General features: G+C 38.5%; 1 protein-coding gene across 2 annotated transcripts; it reads right to left on the reverse strand.

Annotated features, from left to right (window-relative positions):
- Positions 1-1,528: 1,528 nt before the first annotated feature.
- Positions 1,529-10,222, reverse strand: LOC102218632 (stanniocalcin-like). 2 transcript variants are annotated; one of them, XM_023343111.1, is made up of 4 exons: positions 9,938-10,222; positions 8,186-8,325; positions 7,848-8,059; positions 1,529-5,902 (listed from the first exon to the last, which is right to left on the reverse strand). In XM_023343111.1, the coding sequence occupies exons 1-4, from the start codon at positions 10,119-10,121 to the stop codon at positions 5,602-5,604; spliced, it is 837 nt and encodes a 278-aa protein (XP_023198879.1). In that variant the 5' UTR covers positions 10,122-10,222; the 3' UTR covers positions 1,529-5,601. The 2 variants fall into 2 exon arrangements, with proteins under 2 accessions (XP_023198879.1, XP_005808570.2); XM_005808513.3 differs by having other exon boundaries at positions 8,186-8,328.
- Positions 10,223-20,865: the final 10,643 nt, after the last annotated feature.

A 20,865-nucleotide genomic window follows, 5' to 3' on the forward strand; every position in this document is an offset into this window, starting at 1 on the left:
TCATTTTGTATCTTCAACATATTTTTGCAGTCTAAGCAAATGAAGATGGAAGAGGAAGCCAGAGATCAGGTATTATAAAACCCTAAAGACTTTCCTGTCTCAGAAGAGGCTCTGGCTCCACCAGATCACCAACCAGTTCTGAGGATGAACCTCCACATCGTCTTCATGGTGTAAGTCTTTTTTTACTGAGCAGCTGGCTACATTTTCAACAGCAAAAACTGGTGGGTAACCAACACTAAGTGCTTAATAAACATGATTTGATTTAAAAATAACTGGACAGAATTTATCCCCCTTGTTAATTTGTTAATCTACTATTTCTCTTTCATACATTTTATTTGTTGTTGGCTTTCAGGGCCCTGTGATGGACTGGTGACCTGTCCAGGGTGAACCCCGCCTCTCGCCCGGAACGTAGCTGGAGATAGGCACCACCAGCCCCCCTCACCACCCTGCAAGGATCAGGGTGTTCAGATCATGGATGGAAAGTTTTTAAGGTAGTTTGTCTCCCTTAAGTCCACACTTAAAACAGGTTCATAGTTGATGCCAACATCAACTGATTTTATGATATTGCGGACAATTTTTTTTCTATTTCTAACATAAACAGGCAAAGAAGTCACCCAGAAATGTTTTTCCACCCCAGGCATCCGGTCCCACATACATAGCGAGTCCACAACATCTTAAAATTGCAAGTTTTATTTTTTTCTTTGCCATTTTTCTGTACTCTTTAAAATACAAGTGCTTTCTCTGTTTAATTGCTCTATTGTTATTTTTTGTAGGTTTCTGAAAAATGTAGTGAATGGGAATGTTCTGTCATTGATCCTCACTGTTCTTAGGAAGGAGAAATGTCAGTTTGTCTGCAGTAATACTGGAGTACTATGACATTGTATTAAAACAATACTCTGTCCTTGGTGAAACATTTTTCACATTTCCTCTAAAGTGTACCCATTGTTTTATTGTGCTAATTTTCATAAGCATGTTGTCTGTAAACTTTGAATGTATTGACCATTTGTGCAATTAATTATTGAAAATTATACTGACCATCATTTGCATTGACCATTTAAGAAAATCTGAGAAAATATCACTTCCTTAATAATTTGGAACACGGTAGTGTATTATAAAATGCAATGAAGTTTGCAGATGTCACATAAAAACAAATCTGAAAAGGTCAGGATAAATAAATACCTCTGAAATGAGCTGTATACAAAGATCCCACCCAGTAAGTCAATGAAACACTGATGGTTAAATCACTTTGCTTCTTCAGGATTGTTTGTGGTTTTCCAATGAGAGATGGGAAAATATACCCTTTCCTAACCAGCACAGTTTGATAGATATACAAAAGTCAAATTATAGACGTTTGAGAGAGCGTGAGAGCAGCTCAAAGAGAAGAATTAAGGCCTGAAGGACTTTGAAATTGTAGATGTTGTGTGCAAAAGGTGCCTTAAGATGGGTTCATATGAGTTAAACACGAACACAACCACATATTCCACACACAAGCTAGATTTGAGAAATATTTTATTTCTTATCAGCAAAAGACACACAGTTGATGCATTTGTATCTTTTATGACTTTTCAGTACAGAGGAAAAACCCAAACATATACACAGTGTGGGTATATATGTGTATGGGTATATTTTAAAGTGCAAGTGATTCACAAGGGTTTATCATGCGTTACATAGAATCTGTTTTGAGGAACTTCAGTGATCTATAATAGAGACACACCTTTGAATCTGATATATTTGAATCTGTAAAATAAGCCTCACTGTTGGATGGAAACGAAAACAGACTTTTACTAATCACTGAAGCTTTTCAAATGAAAGCACAACAATCTATTTCAAGTTTTGAGGGGAACGAGTACCATGAAGCTCCAGAAGTGAGAGAGGATTTTAGTTTGGAGTAGTAACAGGAACAGTCTGACAAAGCTCACCACAGGCCAATTTAACAATGCTCCAGTTTCATCTTAAACTCCCAATACCTGGATTAAAATGGAGAAAAGAAGGAATTTACATAAAAACAAGACAAAACTTCTATGACTTTGAGCTTTCTCGAAAGCTTTCATCGGCCAACTTAAGCCTGTCCTTGTCTGGAGACATTCAGTATACAGGTACATTCTCTAAAATTACTGTTACATTTTTACTTGGTGATAAAACAGTCGATTTGCCCTTGCCAAATGAATCAGACGTGACAGAAAAATAAATATGAAGACATGGATCAACAGTAAGACGTCTAAATGACTGATGCTGAGCTCATTGTGTGCTGACAGGTTCCAGCATCATACAGGGTAGTTTTAGCAGCAGCTGTTGGGTCTTGGATTTACCCATGGTCAACAAAGATACATACAAATGGATCAAGAGAACATGAAGAAGCCCTGACCCCCTCAGGATACGCGGTATTCAAACTCATCTCCATTCACTGGGTAAGTAAAATATGCCTCAGTTGCACACATGCTGAATGTTTTCAATGCCCTTTATAGTGGTTAAGATGCAAAGTGCAAATTCAAAATAAAATACAAGCTAGTATATACTACAGTGTCACTATAGTTCTTAACTACCCGGTATTTCTTTCGGAACATCTTCCCCCTCCCCCGCCCGTTTGCACAGCATGACATGAAAGAAGCGTTCCTGTTCACAGAACAAAAGAAGAACTGGTGTAGACAAAGCACGGAAAAAGAAAGCATCATAGAGGTGCGATGCCTTCACACCGTGAGTGCAGCACGAGAGCACACATGGTCCTACTTTACTCACACAGCATCAGCTGGCGATGCATGAGATAAAGATCAATTTCCGTGTTGCAGTGAATCCTTTGTGAGTGATTATTGCATAGTTTGGAATTCTTAGCGTAGCTCATAAAGTGAGACTGAAAAATAAAACTTTTTCTTTCCAAGATCTGTGCTTCACTCTAAACAATCCAAGACAAAATTGTTCTCATTGAAAAGAGACAGCCATCAGTTCCTTTAATGAAGCCAAAATAATAACAAAAAAAAGAATCACTATTAAAAATAAAACTATAGTAATCAAAACAATTTGTGTTGTTTAATATTTGAAATAATTGATATTCTAAATCAAACTTAACCTTAGGTAGAAGTTTGCTTCTCTACTGCCTTTGAGGTGCACATTTTTTAATAAGTCGGTCTAATTGAGCTAAACTTCACTCTAAGCCAACAGAAGCCATCTACTAGAAGTCCACAGTGCCAAACCATAATCCATCAACAGGGTTCAAATTAAAACAAACACCAGCATGAGGTCCCTTCTGAATGCCTATGTCTCAGGGCTAAACTGTTCAATCTGAATTATTGTGTTGCTGTAAATGAGCTGAGTTTAAATTATAGTTACTTGTTAAGATTGACTAGAAGAATTTATGTTGTGGTGAAAATGAGAGGTGTCATAATAATATCAGAGGAAGCTAAGGACATTGTTAAAAAAGAAACTGCCTTTGAAATGAGTTAAGATAAAGTATGTAAAGTTTGCTAAATTAAATACAGCAAAAACGATGCATTGGCTATGCCAGCCAAGTATGCTAATATAAATATATGTGTCTTAGAGCAGCTCAATTTCTTAACATAAATAACAAATGTCTGCCCTCAACAAGACAGTTAGAAACTTTTTTATTTGTTTGGATGTCTTCTTACTTTATAGTTTTAAAAGATACTACCAGAATCTGCTAAAATTTGGTATTTGCAGGTCAAGGACCATTCGTCAAATCAGTGACAGAATAACGAATAGTGTAGAATATTCCTGAAATAATTCATACATTTAAAAAAAAAATACTTTTACGATTGCAAAAAAGTACATGGGCAAACAATTGCTTCAAAAGGGAACAAATGTAGAGCAAGTAAAAGACACAAACAAATGCTCTCTAGGCATTGTGAAGGCCACTGCAGATTTAGATTTTTCTTGCAATCCGATGAATATTAGCAGCTGTGGCTGATTGCCAGAGAAACTTTTAATGCATTTTAAACAGAAACATTTAACTAAAGGCTACAGCAGCAGTGTCTAAAAGCTAATAAACATGCCCACCAGATATAAATCCCACAACTTTAAAGGCAATGGATGCTAAACTGCAACTTTTATAACTTTCTGTACAAGTTAGCTGTCCTGCAGTGGTAAGTTTAACTTACACACAAACAAGGAAAAGTGGAAAATATGTTTTAGGTGTGTTATTTCTCTTTATGCTCTGCTGTTTAACTGCGCTATTCATAATAAAGACATTTATATGAATATTCTGATACTGCTGACGTTTGTTCAAAACTATTGCTACGTTGCTATGTGCAGAGTAGCCAGACATAGCAGCGCATTACTTTCTATGAAAACCAGATTATAGATAAAGTGTAAATATATTAAGGAACACTTCATTAAAAGATTACTTTACACTGGTGTTTGTTTTACTGACTTGGTTATTCTTCACTAACGTGCACAATGTTCTCTAAAAGTGGACTTCAAGCAACCACAACAGCAGCTTTTGTTTTAAAACCAAAGCAGTCTTTTGAAACACCCATAAATTAAATCACCTGACCTGAATGACCAACCTTGTTCCCCTATGGCCAGCACAGAGTCATGACGGGTCCCATTCAGTCACCAGAGTGTCATCTCACCTTTCTTTTTTTTTGGCATAGAGCTCATGTTCAAACAGGGGTCATGTCTAAACTGCTAGTAACCTGTAAACTATGTAAAACTACAATAATGCATAACATAATAAAAACATTAAATAATATAGTAGGAAAATAAATATCATCAAGGCTTTTTTTTTTTTTTAAATAGTCAGTCTCTATCTTGATACAGGAAGTCAGTGTTACATGATTCACTTCCGAGAACGACGATCACCACAGTCCAAAAAGATGGCTGTTCTCACTCTCAACAGTGAACATGTCATTCAGCTACGGCGCGTACATTGCTGTTTCACGCTCAGTTAAGAACTAAACTGGTCCCGCATGTAGCTCAACAGTCTTATGCGTTGCAAGTGTCTGGATATAAGATATTAGATAGACTTGGCCGCGACCTGGACAATCTTCTTTTTTTTTTCCTGCCATCAGAAAATAAATCCTAAACTCTATGTGCTATAGCTAAACGTAATTTTGGTATTTTTGTGGATAGTATTCAGGGCAGTTTTATGTGTTTTTGGTCACTTTAAGGTATCCTCCAGAAACCTCTACAGACCTAGTCCACATGAGCACTCTTTTAGAGGGCAGATTATGGCTGTCTCATATAAGTTAGTATACAGTACATTTAAGTGTTATGTGAAGTGCTATGACACTCATATCTCATGCTCATAACATACATCTACCAAAAATTTCAACCAATGATAGTCAAACCACTGACTTATATTCATGAGCAAATTTTGAATAATGACACCTTGTTTTTGTCAGCCACATGTTCAACACAGACTGTGAGCAGACTTATTTGAAATCAGTCAATGAAAGACGGGTTCACTCAAGCCTAACATGTAGGATATACAATATAACAACAATCAAACTGATATCAACTGTATGGGTGGTCTGGTATTCCTAAGAGGTGCATGTTTCAATAACTTCCAAACTAGCAGAGACACAGATTTCATCACCGCTGGGGAATAACTGAACTTACTGGGTGGATATTTCTTAATCTGAGCCGAAGTTAGGACCCGTCGCTGCCAGGGCGCTTTTTGCCTAAATGACTAGCAGAGTCTCTGTTTCGCAGATTAGGCTGGATCTTGTACATGTTGGGACCCATGGACCAGCGCCAGCTTGCGCGGGTCTCCGCGCCAGTTGGGACGACTGAAGCCGCTGCCCCGGCAGTGGATGGGCAGGGCTTGTTCTGCAGCAGCTGAATGAGCATGGTCATCTCTGGGCCCAGCCGTGGCACCATGCTGGTCCTGATACGGTCAACTGTGTCCTCATCACAGTCCATCAGGCTCTGTAGAAGCTTACCATAAAACCTAGAACAACAAAGAAACGGAGGATTTTTCTTCAGAGATTGCAACATGATTGGAGAAAGATTATACAGCCCTGTGTGTACGCATGTTATGCCTCGCTAACACAATCCAGCTAATTAAACATTTGCATTTTTTGGCAATGCAAATGTCATTGCATTGCCCATTGCAATTTTGCATTGGCAATATTGATGTATTTTATTTACATCAATAAAATACATCTAACATTGATGTATTTTATTAGAATTTCATTAGATTTTATTAGAACCCAGCACAAAGTAGTGCATAATGGTAAATTAAGAGGGACATTCACACATTTGCCATACAGTTGTAATCAGATCCTTTAATTGGACACCCCTAAATACAATTGAGTGCAACCAATTGACTTCGGAAGTCATTTGCATAGTAAATCAAAATCTCATTATCGTTTCTATGAAAAATAATGCACTTAAAGTCAAACAAAGTTAGAGCATAGTAGAGGAAAAAAACTGAATCCTGAAGACCAATGTCAGAGATGAAGTTAAACATCTGACCGAGGATTGTTCAATCTAAAAAAAAAAAAAGGGGGGGCCAGGGGGGAAAGAGTGAAGCACAGTTGCAACTTGACCAAGACATGCCTGTCCCTGAACTGACAAATCTCTCAAACAGCATAAGGTCTAACCTCTGGGGGAGCTGCAGTGCAGGTGGACCACCACTGCTCGTAGGCGTGTCAAGATAACAAATTTTGCTGGACGATAAATTGTCCCAGACGTTATTGCGATAAACTATAATGTTGTTTTGAGACTATTTTTAAGCACTATACATCAGACAACTGGAAATTATTGAGGTCATTTTAATTTATCAATAATAGATTTATTGCTTACTGCGACAGGCTTAACTAGATGAGGACTCTACAAATTTGTCCTTCATGAAAATCTGGCAACAAGAAAGTTATTGTTGAAAGAAAGCCACATAAAGTATATTTTGCAATTTACCAAAGAACATATTGAGGACAGTAAACACCCAAACAAATGTGTTCTGGCCAGATTTCACCAAAGTTGGACTTTCTGGTATCCTTGAAGCAAAAACTTGAACAGCATTCTGAAGGTGAGGTAGCAGGTAGCATCATCATACGATGGGAATATTTTCTTTAGCAGGGACATGGAAGCAATAATTTCAAACACACAGCTGGATCACTGTATATTCAGATACAACAAATGGCCTCAAAAATTCTGAAGTCCAATTAAGAATGTGTGGTAACGCTTGTCTGTTATCAGACAATTAAAATGTAACAAGTCTTCAGAATGGATCTTGAGATATTTTGCAAAGAAGATCTCTACTTCCTAGATGTATAAAGCTAATAGAAACTTATTCCAAATTGTTCTTCTGTAAATGCAGCAAATGCTGGTTCTGCAAAGTTTTGACCCAGGAAAATTAAATGTATCTAAATTATAAAAAAAACATCAGTTGCTTACACATCCCAAATATGTTAAACTTTCGGTTGATCTGTCACATAAAACTGAAATGAAATATATTATATATTTCTTTATATATATATATATAAAGTAAACATTTGCAACACATTGTAAATTAATTAAGTGTTCATTTGTCTTTCATTTGCATTTATGTTCATGCTGTGTTATCTGATGTCATGCATATGGGAGTAACAAAACTGTAGTTCTAGCCCTGACTGAGTCTCATGCTCCACCCTCCGATTCTTTTGTGTCCACTCCTAAACTGCAATCCAGCATGTATTACAGCAACAAAAGGAATGAAAACATCCAAACTTGATAGTCTTGTTTGATTCTGTTGTACAGTATGGAAAATTACTTAAAGAAAACAAAAATCACAGGAAACTTTAGAAATAAATAATAAATTTAGTGTTAAGATTGTTAGACCAAGAGACACGATTCTTGGAGATTAAATTCTGTTCCAACTGAGAGGGTAAGTCATGGCGAAGTGAAAAGCTCACCTATTGGGGAAATGACTTGGCAGCTGTGCAACTTCACCAATAGCATCTGGATTGGCTTGGGCAACATTGCAGATGCCCAGCCTGCTGTAGCATTCCTCCTGGACTTCGGTTATCATTCTTTGGAAGGTGGAGCAGCGACGGATGGTGGGGAATGCCTTGGAGATGATGCCATTGGCGATGCACTTAAGGCTCTCCTTTACAAACGCTTTACCCTGGAAAGAAAAGAGCAGGGCTTCACACATTCTCATGTCCTGCACAGTTACACCCATGTAATCTGACCCGGCAAGCAGCAATCAGAAAGAGGAAGCGGGAGAGAAAGAGAGACTTAAAGTGTGTACCTGAGTGTCAAATTTAGCAGCACTGTACAGGAAAGACTTGCAGATGTCATGTAAGCCATCTGTGTCACACGTTGAGTTTTCCAGGCAAGCAAACGCTCCACAGCCAACTTGGAGGGCACTGTTGAGGCAGCGTGCCACATCTGCTGTGTGCACAGAGAATGATCTGTCAGCATGGGAACCAACAGCGGGTTCACTGGGAATCACTGAGCTCATTACACAAGAGTTGCCAAGGATTTGGCAAAAAGAATGCAGCCAACAAAGGGGAATGTTTCATACTTTGGTGGTTCACACAAGACGTACAGTCACTCAAGTCTGAAAGTGCCTTGACTGGAGTTTGGACACCTTAAAGCTCCAAGAATCTCAGACTCGGGCTCTTTGCAGGGACTACCATTTGGCTCTTTTAAGTAGCATTTAAATAATGAGAACGAGAAATAGCAAGACTGTAGATATATCTTTATACAGCAAATGAAGACATATTCTCCATGTTTTAAAATTAGTTTTAAATGTCAAACTAAATTGAGCCCTTCAGACCCTACCATCTACAATTAACTCAGCTTTGGTAGGTAGAATGGATTTTATACATGTAGAAATTATTAAATATATTTGAAAAAAATGTTGCTTTACTCATTGCAGGAATGTTGCATGACTAGAATAGTTATTAGGCTGATGAGGCAAACGATAACCCCGATCTTCAAATTCTCTGAAATCGCACGTCCCTAAGCAATGTTCACGCATTTGACATTTGTGCAAAAAAAAAAAAACAAAAAAAAAAAAAACCTGACCTTGGTCCACTGCTGAAATTTCACATTACACATCAGAACAAAGCAATAAAGCACATTGTTGAAAATCACAATGTTGACTTCTTAATTTTTGATTCAAGAACCCATGGAGAAAGAGGGACTCAAATTCTACACAACTAAAGAGCCTGCGCTCTCTTTGCCATCATCTGAATCAGGGACAATCTGTGTTTGACCCGAGTCAGATTAAGTGTGCCTGGCATAAGGGGCCAGAAATTACTCTGACAATTCAGCTGGCCATTCCAAAATCTTATGATGATGAAGCAGTTTCTGCAGGAGTGAATGAGCATCCCTGTTCCCATTTGCTTTGTATCGCTGAGCTAAAAAAAAAAAACACACACAAAAAAAAAAACACAATAGGAGATTTACGTTTTGCAGTGCGTTTTCCTGCAGAATCAGGATTTTGATTCACCACTAACATAAGAGATTCCAACTAATAGGGTTAAATGATTGCATCTAACCTCCCCACCCCCAGTGGCAGGCAGGGTTTTTTTTTTCTTTTCTTATTTTTCTGAGGCAAGCTGGAAGAAAAAAAAATGTACACCAATGTAACCTACTTCTATCTCTAACTTCAAAGCTGACATTAAACGCTACATTAAAAGTCCTCCACTATGCTGATATATGCAGCGGAGACAGAGACGAACAGCATGACACAGCCTGTGCGCTCAGGTGTCAGCACCAAGCTCCATGCTCATCTGTTGCCGGCAGGACACCGGCAAAAACCACAGCGTTAATCCCGCACCCGTGAAGCTACTCGCTCGATCGCACAGAAAAAGCCTGCATAGGCCAAAAAAAAAAAAAAAAAAGAAAGAAAGAGAAAAAAATGAGGAGAAGACAAAAAATAATAATCTCCTCGTAGGTAAGCCAGTGCATTTGTGTAAATGATGTGTAAAAAATATAATGATAAAGCAGTGCTCTCTGAAATGCATGCAGATGGAGGCATCTTGCTACTTACAAGGGCTGTTGACAGAAAAGCGTACTCTCCTGGGTGAATAGGACTCGTTTTGCTCCAGTTCATATGCAGATGCATTCAGCACCATCAGGAGAAAAAGTCCGGTCCTCAAAGGCATTGTCCTCTCAGCGCAAGAGATCGCACAACTAAATGCACAGAGACGCTTCCTGCTTTGTGTGCAGTTCATAAGAATGAACGCTCCTGGAGCCTCGGCTGAGCAAATCTAGGCTGGAACAAGTAATTTCCTCCTACTGTGCACTCCTCTCTATCCTTTTGACTTGAATGACAGATTGCACCGATGTCAGGTCTGCACGGGGTTTATATGGGAGCGCTTTATGTTACGAGTTCAGCGCTCGGACCAATCACCATCCAGCAGCAGCGTGGCGCTGCTCTCCCTGCTATCGTCAATTGATGGAATAATCTTAACAGCGGTCAACGCTACCGGGTCGTACAGTTTGACATCTGGACTTTAGCGGCTGATTTACTGTGCAATGCAACATGTTTTCCTTTCTGTTCTGATTCTAATAATGACTTTTAAAGAAGAGGGAGCGCCCGAAAAGTCTTGTTTCAGCATAAAATAATAAGAATAAGAATTTTCAACATGAGTCACGTTTTACTTAACCTTAATAACAGACATTTGCACCTCTTCTCATGAACATGACGTTAGTTATATATATCTCCTGCAATTATATATATGTAATTGCAGGATGATGGATTCTTTCCAGGTTTGGGCTATATGTGCTTTTTACATTTTTCTAAAATCAACGAGTCTGATCCCAAATCTATTTGTTTTTAGCTAAATTTTGCTCAGCTGATTGTGGCTGAGTGAGAAGAGTGCCATGATCCTTGGGTTATTTGGATAATTTCCCTAGTATTTATATCTGTTTAATTTTAGCCATATTCTTTTCAGTTCCCTGTGTTCATTAATGTCATATCAGTTCGCCTCTTTCTGTTTACTTTCTTAGTTCGTTTTTGTGTTCTGTGCTGTAGATTCAAAATGATGTCCCTTTTTTCTTCCAGTTTTCATTTCCATCAGTCTACCAGTTGGCCTTCACTCACAGGTGCATCTATTTTGTAATTAACCACCTGTATCTTGTTAGCAATCACTCACACAACCAGTATCCAAGCCTTTCTGTTTCCTGCTGGATTTTTCTGGACAATGTTTCTGGACCTGCATTTGCTGCAGTTTTCTCCTGTAAATTCTCCATATTATTCTTCATTACACAATAGTCATTTTACTTGAGTCAGATATGCATTTGGATCTTTTATCAAAGAGTATGTTCCCTGCAATCTAAAAGTGATGGCTTTGACTGCAGCTTCCAATGCTGCCACATACCAGCGTGCCCCTGAAGTTGCCTACCAATCTGCCTGTTGATGTATAAATATGTGCATTTATGAGTGCGGCAGGTGAATGTGACTGAAGTGTGAAGCGGTTCGAGTGCTCAGCATGACTAGAAAAGCACCATAGAAGTTCATTCCATTTACCATTTGTTGAATTTCTAGTTACAAAAACAGGACCATTACATTTCCCAGAAAACGTGGACTGCAGACTTAGGTACTGTAGCTTGAAACTATAAAACTAGAAAGAACAAAGGTTAGAGTTTTTAAAGTGAGATTATGTGAAGTTATTATCAGTAATGGCTGCCTCAATTGAAGAGTCTTTTGCTATAATGGTTAGGGAACTGTTATCATTAATGACTTCACAGAAACTCACTTTAAAACATCTGAACTATTCTGTCAAATCACAAACACAATCTCATTTTGGATAAAAATGACATTTGTGAGTATATGATCTGTTTTTCATATATTCATTTGTAAAATATAATGACATTTTATACTTGAGGTCGACCTATAATAAAAACTTTCCTTTATGGTGGGTGTAGCAGCATGTATAATCCATGGATTATACATGCTGAAAACTTTAAATGACTTCTGTCAGAGCTGTTTAAGAATATTACAGTACAGTGGCACCCTGTTGTCATATCTTATATGTTATAACAAAACCTAAAAATCATCACTAAGCTTGCTTTCAATAGACATCTATGTAACATCCATGTCTCTTCTGAACAGCTCAGATTTTGCATAACTGGCCAAGTACACAGACTCCCAGCTCTTTAACACTTTAATAACATTTTAATCAACAAGTGTTTTAGTCAAATTTAGTAGGTACTTCACCAGATGTCAACAGCCCTGGCTGAATGTCAACCCAAAACATTCAAATGACATATTTCCTTTATCGCTCTGACATTTTCCTGAACCATGCTCAGTGATGACGCCATTGTTTCTTTGGCTTTAGGAAATCAACTTGACATGGAAATGAGCTACTCACACAAACTGCGAATAATCGCCGCCCTCTCTGGAACTGCGAAAAAACGCTGGCTTGGAGTCCAGCTGCACGTGCCCGACATACAGAGGATTATGTGTGGGACTGTAAGCTATCATTTATCATGGAGGCCTCACGCCTCCTCACATCGTGCATCGCTCAGCCGTTTCAGACAGGATGGAGGCTGAAATATTCCGATAATCAAAGGAGGGAAAGATTCAGATGGAGATTTACTGCTACAGGTCCTCTGAAAGTCATGTAGCTATGCTTTCTCTTATCACACATGTAGGGGATCAGTTAGTGTCTCTGAGTCAAGCATACATGAACTCCAAATACTAAATAACCTCGATTTATTTGTTTTATCCTTTGAGTCAGAAACAGTTAGTAATTCAAAATAATTGTACTGTCTTATGAATACCAGGAGTTTAGCATCTTGTCAAACTGTTGGAACCTGATGCCTGGCAAGAAAGCCAACAATGGGCCCTTGCCAGCAGCTCCAGTGCCCTTTAATGGAAAAATAAGATACTTTAGCCAGTCTAATGAATAAGCTGCTACCAACTGTCCCACTAAATCTTTCTCTATAATCGAAACAGAAACAGTAGTAGCTTACAAATTGGATGAATAAATTAACTCGTTTTTACGAAAGTAAGACAAGAACCCAGTGAGGCTTTTGCCTCGATGGCACCTAGCCAGTAACATATGGAGGGTTCCTCCTTGATGATGCAGTGTCTTTTCCAAGTTTTCAACCTGATGATGCTGAAACAATAACTCCTTGATGATGTCCTTCTTGATGATAGCAACTCCCTGATGTTATTGCAATTTAACAGGTATGCAATTTCACACTTTGTTAAAATTAAATTCATTCGTCTTGTCCCAACAAAACCCTTTCCTCTCTAACTTTTCTGTTTCTCACACTATAGATATAACTAGACTTTTCCAGACTTTAAATTCTGACCAGCCTTCCAGTTCACTGGTTATTACAGCACTCAGATTTGTGTGCTATACAATTGTAATCATGTTGTCGTATGTGTTATTTTTCTGGTTTGTTTCTTTTACAGGAGAGGTTTGGTTGGCCGTATTCACAGGTTCAGAAGTTGGTCTTCTTCTTGTGAGCACTTCAGTGTGCTCTCTTACCTCCTGGAGCTCAGCCATACCACAAGTACATTTGAGACGGCCCTTTGTGGTTTCCTCTGGGGAAAAGCATAATGAATTCCTTTGTCAGGTAGGAGAAGGTGTTATACTTTGTTTTCAGAGATATGACAGAGAACGGTGGCATGGCACGGGAGATCGAGGGCAGAGTTCAGAGAGAGGACAAATCTGTTAAAGAGGATAAACATTGAGGCTGCTGAAACAGCTGAGGGTTTTGCATTCATTTCCATTGTGGTACATGAACTGATTCACTGATTGGAAGCCACTTTGCGTCTTAGTTGAATTTTGCCCTAAGCTTATTGTTGTATGCATTAAAAATGCTGCTTCATTTAGAACCATTTTACGAGACTGCATATTTTAGGTATTTTTAGATTTAACATTGAAGTAGCAAATTCATTTCATTTTATTTTTCTATCAATCACTATCAATTACATAGTTTTTTTTTCTAAATCAAGAACACAAATTATTTCATTTTTTTCAGCAAAATACTTTAAATGTCAAGGACCCTGTCAACTTGTGCCCACTAGAGGGAGTGTGATCAGGTTTTACTGACTGTAAGTCAACTCCCACAGTGCAACATATTCAAATGCTCTAGTATGTGGTAGAGTTGAAAAGTAGACTTTATGATTATTAAAGGAAAGGAAATGCCACCTGCAGGATTACAGATACAAACATTGTATACCCACTCAGCTCTGATTTGTTGGCCCTGCCTGTGTTTTGATGTGTGAAGTTTGGCCAGGGGGATAATGTGTTTTTCTCTCCAACTGCAGATGCTTGTGGTGTTCACATAAGAATAACACTTAATTTTGAGGGAAATATTTCAGCAGGAAGTGGGCTTTGGGCAGAGTGAACATATAATCTTTCAGCTAGCTACAGCACCCATCACTTTAGCTACCATAAAAAACAGGAAATAAATCATATTTAATCACTTTTCTATTTTGTCATGCTTTCCTAATACAAATTATTGAACAAGCCTATGAAAATGTTTTCAAAAATTGTAAACTGCTTCTGTGAGTCAAATTATTCTGACCAATATTGCTTCCATCACAACCTTTACTCTTTGTGCTTCTGGTCAAACATGTCTAAATAAAACATTGAAACAAAATTTCTGGGAACACAATTGTCAAACAGAGCTCATTTTATTATTCACTTCTCAAAAGGCATCTGCTTTAAACGAATCTCTCAGTTTAAGGCGGGATTGCAAGAGGCCAAATAATTAGAAAACGTAAAATTTTTAAATCCAAAATATCTCATTATTGTATCAGCAGAAAGGAACGTTTGACTTGTTTTATGAAAGATATATCTTCATTTTTACTTTCAGACAGCTGTCTGTTTTTCCTGAGGCTGATGAAAATTTGACTTGATGGAAAAACTGAGGTTCTACATTCCTGAACGTACATTCGGTACAAGTTTTAGAACAATGCATCTGGTTAAATAAAGACACAACCTGTTGTTGAGTAACATGAAATATTAGATTCTAAATATTGCACAAGTGTCTGTTCTGAGGAGGACATACAGTACTAAGAAAGTATTTACCTCTCCCATATTTCATCTGTTTGCATTTTGTCACTATGACATTTTTTTGGTCATAGAATAAATCTCAACAAAAGACAAATATCCATCCATCCATCCATCCAGCTGAGAAACATAGGCCCTTGAAGCCTGGGTTTCCTCCTAGAGCCACGTGGCCAGAACGGCTCACCAGGGACGCATCCTGGAGGCACCACAACTAGCTCCTCTTGAAGCAGAGAAGCAGCAGCTCTACTAGTAGATGCTCTTGGAAGACCAAGCATCTTACCCTTTCTCTATAAGAGAACCTGAACACCTTGTGAAAAAGAAGAAAAAAAAACAGTCACTTGTTTTTGCGATCTTGTTCTTTTGGTCCTGATCCAACGTTTGTGAGATTAGGTGAAGGTCGGAACGTAGATCAACCTTTAAATTGAGAGCGTCATCTTTTGGCTCAGCTCTCAGTACCTGCTTCACTCCAGACTTTGTACCAATCACCCTATCAATCTCCCACTCCATTTTCCCCACAGTTGTGAACAAGACCTTGAGACACTTAAAATTGTCCACCTCCACCCTGATCAAGAAACCACTCTACTCTTTTCCGACTCAAGTCCGTGACCTTGGATTTGGAGGCACTGATCCTGAACCCGTCCATTTCTCACACTGCTGCGAACTGCTCCAGCGAAAACTGGTGATTATGATCTGATAAAGCCAATATGTCCATATCATCTGCAAAACGCAGACACTCAATCCTTAGGCCACCAAACTGGATCTCCTCAACTCCTCGACTGAGCCAAAAAAATTCTGTTCATCAAAGTTATAAACAAAATTGGGGACAAAGGGCAACCTGGGTAGAGTCTAACTCTTACCAGAAATGAGCAATACTTACTGCAGACCAAGCTCTGACACTAGCCATGAAGGGACCTAACAGTCTGTATCAAAAGGCTTGGCACCCCATACTCCTGCAGTACCCCCCACAGGATTCTCAGAGGAATACATTCGAATGCCTTCTACAAATCCACAAACACATGTCGACTGGTTGGGCGAACATGATGCTGCTGAGGATGTAGAGCTGGTCCTGTGTTCCACAGCCAGGACAAAAACCACACCGCTCATCCTGAATCCGAGGTTTAACTATCCATCAGTCCCTCCTCTCCAAAATCAGGGAAGCTTAGGAGTGTGATCCCATGTAGCTGGAACACACTCTGCAGCCCCCCTTTTTAAATAAGACAAAGATAACTTATTGGGAAAAGCTCTCCAAAACAACTCTGTGTTAAAAGTAATTTTCCCCATTGTAAAATCAGGAATTACCTGTGCTTACCCATGTTATTTGGAAAGCTGTGTTTAATTTCATATGCCAAAACCAGGCCTAACTGCTGCCAGCCCAGTAAAATCAAGTTTTCACTTAAATAAATCCAGTCTGACAACATGGAGTTGGCTAAAAAAGCAACACAACAAAATTATTGACATCTGTCAACCTGGACATGGTTACAAATACACTTTTAAAGCATTGGGACTCCAGCGAATCATAGTGGGAGCCATGATTCACAAATGGTGAAAACAGGAGTGGCCAACAGAGCCAAAATGATCCCAAGAGCACAGAGACGACTCTTTCAAGAGGTCACAGAAATCCCTAAAACAACACCCGATTAACTGCAAGCTTCACTTACCTCAGTTGAGGTCAGAGTTCATGCCGCCACCAAAAGAAAGAGACTGAGCAAAAATGGCCTGTGTGTTTGTCTCAGTTTTTCTAGAACAAATCTTGATGATTCTCAATACTTTTAGGAGAACATCACTGGACTGACGAGACACATAGTTGAACTCTTTGAAACGTGTGTCCCAATCCATCTGTGGCAAAAGTAACATCACATTTCAGAAAAAGAACATCATAGCAATAATACGGTGGCGGTAGTGTGATAGTCTGGGGCTGTTTTGCTGCTTCCAACCTGGAAAACCTGCTATGTTGAATGGAATCATGAATCCTGCTGTCTACCAGCAAAAACTGAAGGAGAACATCATCTGTTTGTGACCTTAAGCTGACAATGATCCAAAGCACACCACCAAAACAAAATTAAAAACTTTTGGAGTGGTCTAGTCAAAGTTCTGACTTGAATCCAGATGAGGCACATTACTTTAAAAAGCCTGAATATGCCTGAAAACCATTGAATGTGACAGAATTACAGCAAATTTGAAAAGTTGATTGGGCTAAAATTCCTCCACTGTGCTGTGAAAGACTCGAATCAAAAGTTATCGTAGCAGCTTGATTGCAGTTGTTGCTAATGGTGGCCCAACCTGGGTGTAGGGGCAATCAATTTTTTACATAAGGCTTTGTAGCGGGGTTATGTTCCCCTTAATGATATACGCCTTAATTCAAAACTGCATTGTGTGTTTATTTGTGTATCTTTGACTGTTTCAATTGGCTTGATGTTCTGAAATACTGAAGTGTGGCAAACATACAGTACAGAGGGGATAAATACTTGTTCACACCATTATAGATAGATATATCAGTTGTGAGATTTAGATTAAAACGTACGCCGTTGTGAACCACATAACAGCTTGCCCCTTTGTGATGGAAAATAATTTTTGTATTTATCCCTTTTTATGTGTACTGACGCCCATGCAAACATTCAATTGTTAACTTTAATGACCAAAACCACAGTGCCTGTCCCTCAAAAGGGACATGTCTCAATGCAGCATGTAGTGGTACCTAGACTACGTTCCCTGCAACCGGCCATCTGGTTTCAGTTCAGATCCATCTGGAATTGACTCCAGCACAGGCATCTCAAGAATACATTTTGGAGTGGTGCCCACATCCGTTCACACAGACAAGTGTTTTCAATTAAGTGATTTTTAAATGTCTCTAAAACCAAAGAAAATGAGCAGAGTTTAGGCCAGTGATGGTGACAAACACCACATTTGGAATTAGATGATTCAAAGTTACTTGCCTTAATAAATAAACGTAGGAGGTTTTTCTGTTTGTTTGTTTGTTTGGTTTTTTTTAGTTGGATCTTGATGACTCCTGTCCTGGAGTTTGACAAGGCTCTGCTCTGCGCGCTGAAGCACAGAGATCCAAGCGGAGAGATCATTTTAAGTTAAAACCGACATGAAGAATCCCCACACTGCCAAAGCAAAATAACAAATTAGCTTCATATGTTGCAAACTGCTTCAAACTTTTAGGAGAACATTTTAAAGTTTGGAATTGGTGGTATTTGGCCTTCTTGATTTAATGCCTCTCGTTATTGCCAAAGAATAACTTTTTAATTTCTCTAACAAGTGACGCAGCAATTTTACTCGTCTTTTTTCTGCATAATTGCTCAATAGAAGCAAAATAATGATTCTTCTCTTCAACTTGCTGAAAAACCAAGAAACAAAATCAACATTTAAAGAGATTTGCCTCTGTGGTGTGAGCAGCTGCATTCATAATCACTAGTAAAATAAAAATCATTTATGTTACCTTACTTTAGGTACTCCAGGGCTTGTATAGCTACAGTATTTTAAATATCTTTATTGTAAGCTGTAATGTATTCCAAAATATGGAATATATGCTGTCCAATTAAGCGGTGGCAGTGAGTCCACACAAAATACTAGACCATGTTTTGTTTGCATGGTAACCCCGGGTTACCATGCATACTCTTTAAGGTCCCTGTCAGGCAGGTCGCTTCACTCACATTTATGCAAAAGTGTTTTACAAATTTAGAACAAAAATATTTTAAACATGTATACTAGTAAATTCTTGTTTTTTATTTGTTGTTTAATTAATAAGAATAAGGAGTTTTCAATACTTGAGCATGGTGACCTTTGATGTGGTCCGATTGCTCTATGTTCCCATCTTGGGGCAGGAAGAGGCCACACAAACTAGTTCCTGTCAGGAAGGATGTTTGTGCAGTCAGCTCCCATATTGTTCAATATGTACAAACGGCTGTCTGCCTCCAGGCTTTACTGCGCCATGTCAACGCTGCATTTTTATCCTTATGGTGTTTGATGCATTAATATCTCCACAGCCCCTTTCTCATTTGAATGTGAAACATGCTGGAGTGGAATACAAATATATATAATCCATATACAGCATTCTTAAACATGCCACGATGTTTATGAGTATTAATACTTCTCGAATGTTTGCACATTTTGTCATATAACATGACCAAAAGACTTCAATAGATTTTCTTTGGATTTTACTTAGTAGGTCTAAATAATAAGTACATAATTGTGAAGTGGAACAAAAGTGATGATGTCTGTTCACATGGTCGGTGACGCCAAAATTAAACTTTTTAGTGGACAAGCAAAATGCTTTATATGAAGAAAAAGATCGATTCATCCTCAGCTTAGTGGTGGTGGCAGCATCATGCTGGTGGATGATTTTCATCAGCAGACTCTGGTCAGAGTTAAGAGATGGAGCCTAATGAAAAAACATGCCTGTTAGAGGCTGCTAAAGATTTGAGAGTGGGATGGAGGTTCTCCTTCCATCAGAAAACCACAGCTGGGTCTATAAAGTACTGAGTCACGTTTTAGATTTTCATTGTTTGAGAAACTCCAAATTATTTATCGTTTGTACATATCAGTTTGCTTACAAAATCACTTTTTGTATACAGCAGGGGAACACACAGTGCTTTACTTCGGATAAAGCAATGAAGCAAGAAAACACAAAAGAGAAAGAACTAAAAGGCAAAAATAAAGATACATATGGAAAAAAGTGCAGAAAAAAACGTATTCAACTAAGGCAAGGAAAACATACTGAAATCGAGTGAAAGAAAAAGAACAAACAAAAGTTAAAGTCTACATTTAATTCAAATAGTTACAGTAAGTGTATTAGTCATAGCAATTTTTCTGATTTGAACAAATGTAGCTAAATTAAGCCTGACTGAATAATAAAACATTTTCCCTCATGAATAAAAATCTTTAACTTTCAATTATACTCTAACAGAAACTAAACTGCATTTATCATCAGGGGGTTTCTATATCTGTCACTGCCATCTGCAGGCCCAACCAGCCGAGCATACTCACACTTTAAAAAGTATAAAATTTAGACTCGGATATTGGCCAGAAATTTATTTCTGCATCAACTAAAAATCTTTTACATTCAGTTCAATTTCAAGTTCTGGTTGTTATGTGAGTGAATACAAGACAAGGTACTTATTAGAAATTGTGTCTTAAAATTTAACTGATTTATGTCTCCCCTAGTTACACTGAGAACTTATTGTTATATAAAAAATTTTGTAGCACACAAGAAATTCAAAGTCAAAGCATAACTTTTAAAGTCATAAAGACTTTGTGGAGCTCCTCTTGTCATCTTGTGTTTCTGGGGTGTTTCTTTCATACATATAAGGTCTTATATCAAATAAAAATCCTTAAAATGCTAAAATACACATAAATATTCCTGATTTTCACCATGTTACTGAACGCATTTTAGACAGCAGCACAAGGCTTTCAATTTGGAGGGTGGTTATGGGTTTGATTAATGATGCTGAGTATTTCCCCAGCGTCTTGCGGTATTCATTACATCCATCTATCCATTTTCTGTACACCCTTGTCCCTTAGAGCAGTGGTCCCCAACCACCGGGCCGCGCAAGAAATAATGAACTACTTCCGGATCTTTTATTTTGAAAATCCTAAACCGGTTACGTCTTGCGCGTCAAAATTGAGCCAACTTGCAGCAGAATGAGTAACAAAACAACATCAGAGTACTAGACCAATTAACCCAACAGTCATGTTTTTGGACTGTGGGAAGAAGCCAGAGTACCTGGAGAGAACCCACGCATGCACAGGGAGAACATGCAAACTCCATGCAGAAAGGCCCCTGGCTGGGAATCGAACCCAGGACCTTCTTGCTGCATGGCGACAGTGCCACCAACTGCACCACTGTGCAGCCCGTATTCATTACAACCATGCATAATTCCTAATCAGGGTTATATAGCACTCCATCAAGAGCTCCTCAACACAGCTATGAGAATGTTGA

The sequence above is a fragment of the Xiphophorus maculatus genome, chromosome 12 (assembly GCF_002775205.1).
Source record: "Xiphophorus maculatus strain JP 163 A chromosome 12, X_maculatus-5.0-male, whole genome shotgun sequence".
NCBI classification, from domain to species: domain Eukaryota; kingdom Metazoa; phylum Chordata; class Actinopteri; order Cyprinodontiformes; family Poeciliidae; genus Xiphophorus; species Xiphophorus maculatus.